General features: G+C 36.5%; 1 protein-coding gene across 2 annotated transcripts in view; it reads right to left on the bottom strand.

The window, feature by feature from the left end:
* Positions 1–423: 423 nt before the first annotated feature.
* USP47 (ubiquitin specific peptidase 47) overlaps positions 424–9,499 on the bottom strand; it is a 107,435-nt gene continuing 98,359 nt past the window's right edge. Inside the window, exons 24-29 of one of the 2 annotated variants that reach the window (XM_028515547.2) lie at positions 9,157–9,272; positions 8,694–8,812; positions 6,468–6,598; positions 4,722–4,769; positions 4,505–4,635; positions 424–3,668 (exon numbers count right to left, since the gene is read on the bottom strand). In XM_028515547.2, coding sequence (XP_028371348.1) covers positions 3,494–3,668; positions 4,505–4,635; positions 4,722–4,769; positions 6,468–6,598; positions 8,694–8,812; positions 9,157–9,272 — 720 coding nt within the window. In that variant the 3' untranslated portion in view covers positions 424–3,493. The remainder of the gene's footprint in view (positions 3,669–4,504; positions 4,636–4,721; positions 4,770–6,467; positions 6,599–8,693; positions 8,813–9,156; positions 9,273–9,499) is intronic. The other variant, XM_028515548.1, reaches the window with a different exon arrangement.

Here is a 9,499-nt window from a genome sequence, read left to right as displayed (position 1 = left end):
ACCAACCAGAAGACCAGCTTCTCCTGCACAGTTAGCTGGAGGGGAAGGGCATTGTGCCTCAATGCTTTTTCCTGCCCTCCTCGCTTGGCCCCTAGTGATTGCTATGTTCTTTTCTAAATGGTTACATTTGCTTTAATGCACTCTTGATGTTGTCAGGTGCCAACTTTTGAAAATTAACACTGTATCTAACCATATGATCACACCACCCCTCTTCCCCACCTGACTTCAAGTACTCTAAGTCTAGGTGGGTACAGGCTTTAGCTGGGAAACAAACTCCTTTATAAACCCGAATAAAAAACTATCATACTAACCCCCTGGAAAACTATACACACACACAATTTTGCATTTAAGAATTTGTAGCCTTTTGACTGCTAGTGACCAAAGTATTGATTTGTTTTTCAAAAATTACACAGAATTGTTTAGGTGGAATAGTTTTATTTAGCAAACAACTTGCTACTTCAGATTCTCTTCTACTCCATGTGCTCTAGACTACAATGTGCAAGTCACAACAGCAAAACAACTGGTTAGGGTCTCAATTCTGAATAAAAGGAAAAATTCAGAGGGAGGGCTTCAGTAGCCAATTAAAAAGGAAATACTAGCGAATGAACCAGAATAAAAGGTTTTATTGTATTCCATACATTCACAAGTCACTTTCAGACGCAGTGCACTCATTTAGCTTAGACCACAGTGTACATTGGCAGCTCTCTCCTCTCTCGGCCTGGAGACGCATCACAAGACCATTCCTAACAGTGCGGCCTGGCAACCAACAGCTCCTTGACCATTTTCTAGCTGTGGCATAGGGTCACCCCTGCTTCCTCAGAACCCTGAAGTACTTTCCATTACATTACAGGAGAGAGCACCGCACATTCTACTATAGGGAGCCTTCACTTGCTATTTTTCTCATTGTGGCTGCTATCCATTTACTTCCTTAGCTTGTGAAGCAGACCTTCAACTAGCGAACGTGCCAGGTAACCACAGCACCACAGTAGGGTCCCAAAAGCACAGCTTTTCCTTCTTTGGCCAGAATGCACCCCTCATCTTCAACACCTGCCTCAGAAATGTAGGTATTTGGTTCTCACAAGACGTGCCGGTAGACATAACCCCATCTGCCCCACAGTAAGAACACTTCAAAACCTTGGTGTGGCCTGTGGGGAGCAGGGCCAGGCTGATGAGTGATGACCAGGCTCCACATCCTGCCCAGCTTGGGTACTTGATCCAGTTAGTGCTCTGCCTTTTGGCCTCCTGTGTACTCACTTGATCTTTTGAATCTGAGGGGGGCGGGCTCATGTTTGCCTCCTTTACATAAACCACTGTTCCTATTACAAGTCCATTTGAAAAGTTCAGCGCACCCTTTTCTGAAATTACTAAAGTGCAACATTGTGTTCTCCAGCAGGCACTGAAAAGCAAGAGAGCTTTATTCTCTGTAATGAAATGTATTTTCTTTACTCTTGGTATTTGTAATATGCCTGCAATTAGAAGTAGCAAACACAAAACAAAAATCAGGGCAGAAGGCACAGAAGAATAATTTTACCATTTACTCTGTAGGAACACTAGACCAAACCAAACCAAACAAGCCCACAACCAATTTTGTTTACTGATCAGCCTCCTCTGCTCCACAGTCAGTTCTTGAAAGCAGAAACCCCATTTATTAGCCCCCATGTCCCAAGTAAGCAGGCCTGGATCAGAACCAAAGAGCTGTCACGTTACATCAGAAAATCGGTGACCTTGAAAGACAACTCACCACAAGGCTTCCAGTTTTCCTCTGAGAATACCACCAATGCCATAATGCAAACTCAGAACAGTACTTCACACTGAGCAGAATGCTACATAGTTTACATGAAATAAAAATTAGCCAGAAAAATACCTTAGAAAAGATTTTCCCTTGTGGATGCCAAAAGACTTTTAAGCTATAGTAAGAAATTCTCAATTATTATATTCAAACTGCAGAGCTAACCTCTAATATTATTTTCTAATTATATATTTCTTAAAAGGAAAAAAAGTAAAAATCTGATTTTGTAGTATTGACAGGATCCTCCAAAGTTAAATATTAACATCTTTTCATCTCTTATGAGAACTTTACTGTAAACATATCCTATCACAGAAGTGAAATAATTATTCAGTACACATTACAAAATGTTGTATTTAAAGAAAACAAATCTGTTCTTAAACCCAATTCTTCGTCCACAAAAGTTTAATGACTAAAATAACACAACAGAATGAACAAATGTTTTATTGGCATGTTCATTGTTGTAAACAGCATCTGGCATGAAAAAGTTTTACCAAAACCTCTTTATTTTTATAAATTAGATGGCATTTTCAAAATTTACGTATAATTGTGTTCCTTGAATAGTTGTTTTTAGCAAAGCAAAAACTTGCTGACTCTAATAGACTTTGCAATGAAATCATGTTGACTGCATCAGCCTGTGCTATGACCTGACTTACTAGCAAGTTTATTCCACATGATGGTAAGAAGTTTCCCCAAAGTCAAACTACATGTAACTACAAATCAATGCCCAAAATTAAACTGGGACTTACAAGGGTTCTATAAGATTCAAACTTGAAGTATATTTCAAAAGTAATGTACAAAAAGAAATAAAACTGAAGTCACTGAACAGAAAAACCTCATTAACAGGGGCAAATACAATCGTATGGAACCCAGCACTGAGGAATACATTTACAGAGACCGCTATACTTCTTGGTGTACACAAATGTACATCATGATGGGAAGTGGGGGAACTGCCATTGTGCTAACTCAACAGGATCGATTTTATTTACATGCTGAATGAACGAGTGAAAAGTATTCTCTACATCCATAACTTAAGTACAGTTATAATTACAATATTCAGCAATTTGAGCTGCCATCTGCTGGGAGTGGTCTAAAGGAAATGTTCTGATGTTCCAAAATAATGTTCTTTACACTTCGCAAAAAATGAAACAAAAAAACACAATTTCACAATTCTTGACTGGGTTACGGCTGGTTCTAAGAATTTCTTTCTTCAGCTCCTGTTTTTGCTGCTTTCCAAGAGTCAACACACGTTGCATTTACTTACAAATTGTCAATGAGGTAATGTGTGTATCAGTGAAATAAACAGAAAATCCATTCATTCATGGCCTTTGCACAGCTTTTATTATTAAACTATGAGAATCCTGTTTGAAGCTAGTTTTACTAGCGGCTATGCGCACATTTGTCCGCAAAAAAGACGTTTGCTCATTCCCCTTCCCCCTTTCTAGTAGCAGGTTTTGCTTTTTGTTTTTATTTTTTTGCACATCCCTTTTTACTTTACAGTACATTTGACTATAGTGCACAACATGATTCCAAGTCAAAACAGTGGCCCATTGGGCACTGGGCTGCTGATTGGTGAAAGGCAGTCCAATCAGTGCTGGTGTCACGGGGTTACCCCTAACCATGTCTGGCCATAATGGCACTACATAGTAGCAGTGAACCGTCTAATTAAAATCAGAATCCCCCAGGGAAAATGCTACACTAGTAGAGTCAGTCTTGAGTCAGATCTTTATTTGGTGCTCCATCCAGATATATTTTTAGTGCTTTCTCTTTCCGAGGTGAGTACGTTACACGATGTCCCGTCTTCTGGAGTCGACTGCTTTCTTTTTTCATCAGTTCATTTCTTTGCTCGTCTGTCAACTCCATTAACTCTTCTGTTTTATCCCTACATTTAAAATATTAATGACATATTAGACCAGGAGAATCATCTGCCTCTATTAATTTATGCCTCTATTAATATAATGCTCCTCAGTGAGAAAACAGAATCTGATGTCACCAATGAAATTAATCTCATATACTAAGATGTAGGTTTCTAATGTGTTTATTAGCATAGCACTCACTTGTAAAAAATTGCATAATTTCCATGTTATCAGTATAACAGTTATCATTTATCGAACACCCACTTAATAGGAAGCTCTGTGCCAGTTTTTGAAAATGTGACAAAAACTCTTAATTCTCAAAATCTTGCAAGGCTGACATCACTGCTGCCACTTTACAGATGAGGAGTCAGGTAAACAACAAAGCTAAATTTGAGCCCATATCTGCCAAGGCTCCAGTGACTTCCTTTTCTTCTACATCCATGTTGTCCACACGTTAGTCAGTAACCACGTGTGCCTACTGATCACCTATGGATGCGCCTGGTCCAGACTGCAGTGTGCTGGAAGTGTAACACACACATGAGATGTCTAAGACTTACCACAAGAAAACAGTGTAAAACAACTCAAGTAATTTTTTATATTGGTTACACGTTGTAAACATATTTTGGACATCTGGGTTAAAAATATTTTATTAAAATTAATGTCACCTGTTATTTTTTACTTTTTTAAATGTGGCTACTAGAAAATTTCAGAATGAAATGTGTGGCTCTCACTGTATTTCTATGGGTCAGAACCACTCTCTACCATAACAACAGTGAAGGTATTTATGAAAAACAAGACCCTTATACAAAACAAAAATGTTACATTATGAGAAACAACAGAAACACTGTGCGTATTGTATTACCTATAAAATATGACTGCACCATCATCACAAATATATAGAGGCCAAACATTCAGGGTAGAAACTTTGGGGTTCCAGTCCAAATCCTGATGAATATCAAGGACAGAAATATCGCAGGGAAAAGTCCCTCTACCCTAAGGAAGAATGAAGGAATAAACCGTGCCATTAGCCACATTTATTGAGCAACAGTAACCTGGTGCAAACATTCTCAGGGCTTTACCTTGGCAAATTCAATATCTTCCAAAGGAATTCCACTGATTTCACAAAGCTGTGAAAGGAAACATTATATGAGTTTAACATATACATTTGTTTAAAAAAGTTATTTTCCTTTTACCCAACATACAAATAACTTGATTTTTTTCAAGAAAAGGTAGTATGTTTGATTAAAAAAATTAGAAAAAAGGACAAAGTGAATTCTCCCCTCTATTTACTTTGCAAATGCTATGTCCCAGAAATATTGTTTAGTATATTCCTCCCAGAGCTTTTCCTATGTTTTTATAAATTATGCAAACATTTTAAAAATACACAAAACTTTATAAAATATCTCTACATAATACCTTTATTTTATAAGGATAATCATCCTATTATAATAATAAGATATGGAGTAACCAATTCTCTTCAACCACTGAACTACCTTATTTCCAGCGGATGGAAATAAAACAGTAAGCCTGTTTTTAATTCTTGCCAGTCACAATGCCACATTATATACCGCCATGAACATCCTTGCACATTTCTGCAAGCATTTCTTTGGACTGAGTTCTTAGATGTGGAACTGTACATGTGGAATGTTGATAATGCCAAACTAAACCTTAAAAAATTACATTACTTCACTTTAGGTATTCACTGATTTTCTAAATATTCGTCAATTTAAGAGGTGCAACACTGTTGTTTTAACTTTTATTTCTTCAACAAATTGCCTATTCATGTTCTTTGCCCATTTTAAAATTAGATTATTCATCTTTTTCTTATTAATGTAGTAGCTCCTTATAAATTATGGACATCATGTTTCATATATGTTTCAAATATTTTGTCCCTTTCTTACTTTTTAACTAAATTATTTATTAACTTTTACTGTATAAAAAAATTTTTTTTGGTTATGCAAAAGATTTAATTTTTATGTTAAGTCTATTTTTTTTTCTGTAGCTTCTGATATCATGATTAAAAATATCTTTTCCTCTCCAGGATGATAAAAATCTTTTCATCTAGTATGTTTATAATTTCATTACATTTTTAATATAAATTTAATATATTTAGAATTTATTTTTGTGTTTGGTGTAAAGTTTCAAAATAAAAGTTTTTCCAAAATGTTGTCCTAGAATCACTTATAAACAATTCACTCTTTCCCCAGAGATCTTTAGAAATCCCACCTTTAAAAATAAAATATTCAGCCCTGGCTGGCATAGCTCAGTGGATTGAGCACGGACTGCGAACCAAAGCATTGCAGGTTCAATTCCCAGTCAGGGCACATGCCTGGGTTGCAGGCCACAGCCCTCAGCAACCGCACATTGATGTTTCTCTCTCTCTCTTTCTCCCTCCCCTCTCTAAAAATAAATAAATAAAATCTTTAAAAAAATAAGTAAAATATTCAAAAGAGACCTTCACCTGCATTCTCTATCTAATCCTATCTCCCTTATCCAAAAAAAAAAAAACCCCAAAAAACAAAAAAACATATGGCAATTTACTCTGGTAACTCTGAGCTAATCCTAACTACTTAGGACAAAGTTGATCCAAGTAACAGAAATTGACGGTCTACTTCTGGATGGCCCCAAAGCCAAAGATATTTTTCAAGGAATCAGGAGCTCTAAGAAATAACTGGAATGTATGGCTCAAGGTGCCACAAAATGTGACAGAGACAAAGAAAGGTTACTGCAGCAGTATTTGGCACTCACTTCATATGCTACCTCTTAGGCAACACAGGGGAAAATACAAAATGTATACTAGGTAATTTTGTTTAAAAAGAACTTACCTTCTCTCGCAACTCATCAACACTACTGCTTTCCAACACAACCTCCTGGAAGGGATCCAACTTCATCTCTGAAGGCCTCCACCGTCTTGACAAAACTGCAAGCTGTGACATGGATTTCATCTTCTCCACTCCTGTGAACATGCAAGATTAAGTTATCACTGCATTTTCTCTACAGGTTCATAATTCAACATTTTCTATGTTGCCTGACTAAAAAAAAAAAAAAAAGATTTACCTCAAGCATTACTCTTAAAAATTGAGCTTTTATGCCCAATTATCCCCAGGAGTTTTTGAGAATAAAATTTACTCTCCTCTTCAGTCTCAAAAGATAACTCCTAACTCTTCTGCAAGCTCTCCTTCCACCTGTATTCTTAATTCCACTCTCTCCTGCTTTCTGTTGGCCACCAGTTACTCTCTTCTCTGGATCTGAAATCTATGCCTCTCTACTGGTTATTACCCACAATCTAAAATTGTAATTAAACCGACTTCACTTTACCTCCTTTTTTCACTCAAACGATCTCATTAATCATTCCCTCTACATTTTCACCCAAACTTACTGATTCTTCAAAGCCCGGCTCAACTGTCACCTTTCTCTCTAGTTTGTACAAGAACAAATTGTGCTGATTCGGTCTTTAGTACCTATTATTTTAGAATTACAGCTTTTGAGTTCTGGTTCACCCACAGACTATGTACATCTGGAGAGCAATCACTAGTTCTTACTCATTTTTGTAGCACTAGGAATTAGCAGTGTCTGACAAATTATAGGTTAATAAATGCTTCTTAGATTTAATTCCATGACTTACTTCTTACTCAACTATTTGATGCTAAAATATATACTGGAATGATACTGATTCAGGCACCCACCTTTCAGTGACATTTTCTGGCCAATCCATCTCTGCTAATTCAAACTCAATCCTCCCTAAGAAGGGTCACTTCTGTGTTCTTCATGATCTCTTCCTGGCCTACCCAGACACAGTGAGTATTCTCTAAGGCCCCAGCCCCTTAGAGAAGGAATTACAATCTGAAGCATTCCCTTATGCATGATAGCATACAGTATCCTTCTTGATTTTCACTCTCTCCATAACTTGTCAATTAATTAGAATTTCAACCATTGAAATTTAAACCAAATTTGTCCTGAAATAGGTGAAGAGTTAGTATTACTGAGTGTCTGAAAGCTATCACAATCATATGCAGAAACATCCAGAATTTATGATATATTAACTTCTATGGAAAAAAGGAACATCAAAATCTAAGTGACAGCAAAGTCACAAAAGAATATAGAAACCCAGCTGTTTCCCTTGATATCACCTCCTAAAAGCCAACTTTCCCACACTGCCTCCTCCAAAAACCAGTACTTTAAATATACCAATGCTGACCATTAAAACCACGGTGTGTAACAAACACAAGCACCTCTCTAGGTCACTGTTACGGGTTGAACTGTGCCTCCCCCAACCAAGACTTACTGAAGTCTTAACTGCCCAGTACCTCGGAATGCGACCTTATTTGGTATAGGGTCATTAGAGAGGTAATTGAGTTAAAATGAGGTCACCAGAGCAGGCCCTAATCTAAAATGGCTAGTGTCCTTATAATATAGGGACATTTGGATAGGGATAGATAAACTGACAGGGGAGAACATCATGGGAATATAAGGGCAGAGATCAAGATGATACATCTACAAGAAAGGAACACCAAAGACTGTCAGCAAACCACCATAAGTGAGGAGAAAAGCATGGAACAAATTCTCCCTCATAGCCCTCAGAGGGAACCACCGCTGCTGACATCTTGGTCTCAGACTTCTAGCCTCCAAAATAGTGAGGCCAAAAATTTCTCCTGTTTAAGCTACCCAGTTTGTGGTATTTCACTATGACAGTCTAGGAAACTAATATAGTCATTATTCTCTAAATCTCTGATAAATTATCAATAGCACATCCTCAAAACAAAATAAGCCATAATGAAAAAAGAAAATAAACACCAAATGTGGCTAAGAAAATATTAGAAACATTTTCTGTAAAAGATACTAAAAATATAACCTTGAAATTGCAACATCCCTGTAAGAAGCAATAGTATTCTAAAAAATCAGAGAAAAAAGAAACATTTAAAAGGCAAATGGGATCCAGAGAAAATACAGAAAAAACCTCATTCTTTGATTTAAAAAGCTATAGGCTTCTATAGTTTTAATTCTAGAGCATTTCTAACCAGTATTTCCCCCACAAAAAATGTTAGTAATACCATCAAGAACTTCAAGAAAAACCTCCCAGTTGCTGGAAATATTAATATCTTCTTCATAAATATGGTAATCCAAAAAGACAGTGCCAGGATTCTTCCATGTCTTTTTCCTTAAACGAAACCTACAAATATGATAAGACATTTTAAAATACTATAACTTGAAATTTTTGACTTAAAAAAATGACATTGATCTAACATCAAGGAAAAACAAATTATGCTTAAGTCAAGCAGTTATTCATTAAAACTGGAGAAAATAAAACTCTCCCAATACTTCAAATTTAATAGTATTCTACAGAGGAAATTTGAACACAATTCTAGTACTTTTGCTTAGTTCTATTAAACTAATTTGCAGTACTAAAATTCTGAATACTATAGAAATTTTTAATTCTTCTAGTTTTAGAAAATCATACCAATTCGTATCATTTGACCACACAGTCCTTCCAATGACACCGTAACTGCACTTTACCTGTCAATACTGAGTTCCAAACCACACTGCTCCCTGAGTTGAGGAATTAACTCCTCTTTTGACTGCCGTACAGTCATTCCTTTAGCAAACACGGCATCCAGCAGAAACTTGCATGGCTAGAAACATAAATAATTAGAGCTTGAGTTATACATTTAAAGAAAGGATTAACGAGACATTTCACTTGCTTGCACTTTATACTGTACAATTATGGGCCAGAGTTCAGGTTCAAACCTTGACTCTACTACCTGTTACCTTGGGCAAGTTTACTCAGCATTTCTGTGCTTCAGTTTTCTAATCTATACATGGGGACAACGTCTTACTCACAAAGTCACCTTAAGATTAA

The sequence above is a fragment of the Phyllostomus discolor genome, chromosome 6 (assembly GCF_004126475.2).
Source record: "Phyllostomus discolor isolate MPI-MPIP mPhyDis1 chromosome 6, mPhyDis1.pri.v3, whole genome shotgun sequence".
In the NCBI taxonomy this organism is placed as follows: domain Eukaryota; kingdom Metazoa; phylum Chordata; class Mammalia; order Chiroptera; family Phyllostomidae; genus Phyllostomus; species Phyllostomus discolor.
This window is presented reverse-complemented; position numbering and strand designations above follow the sequence as displayed.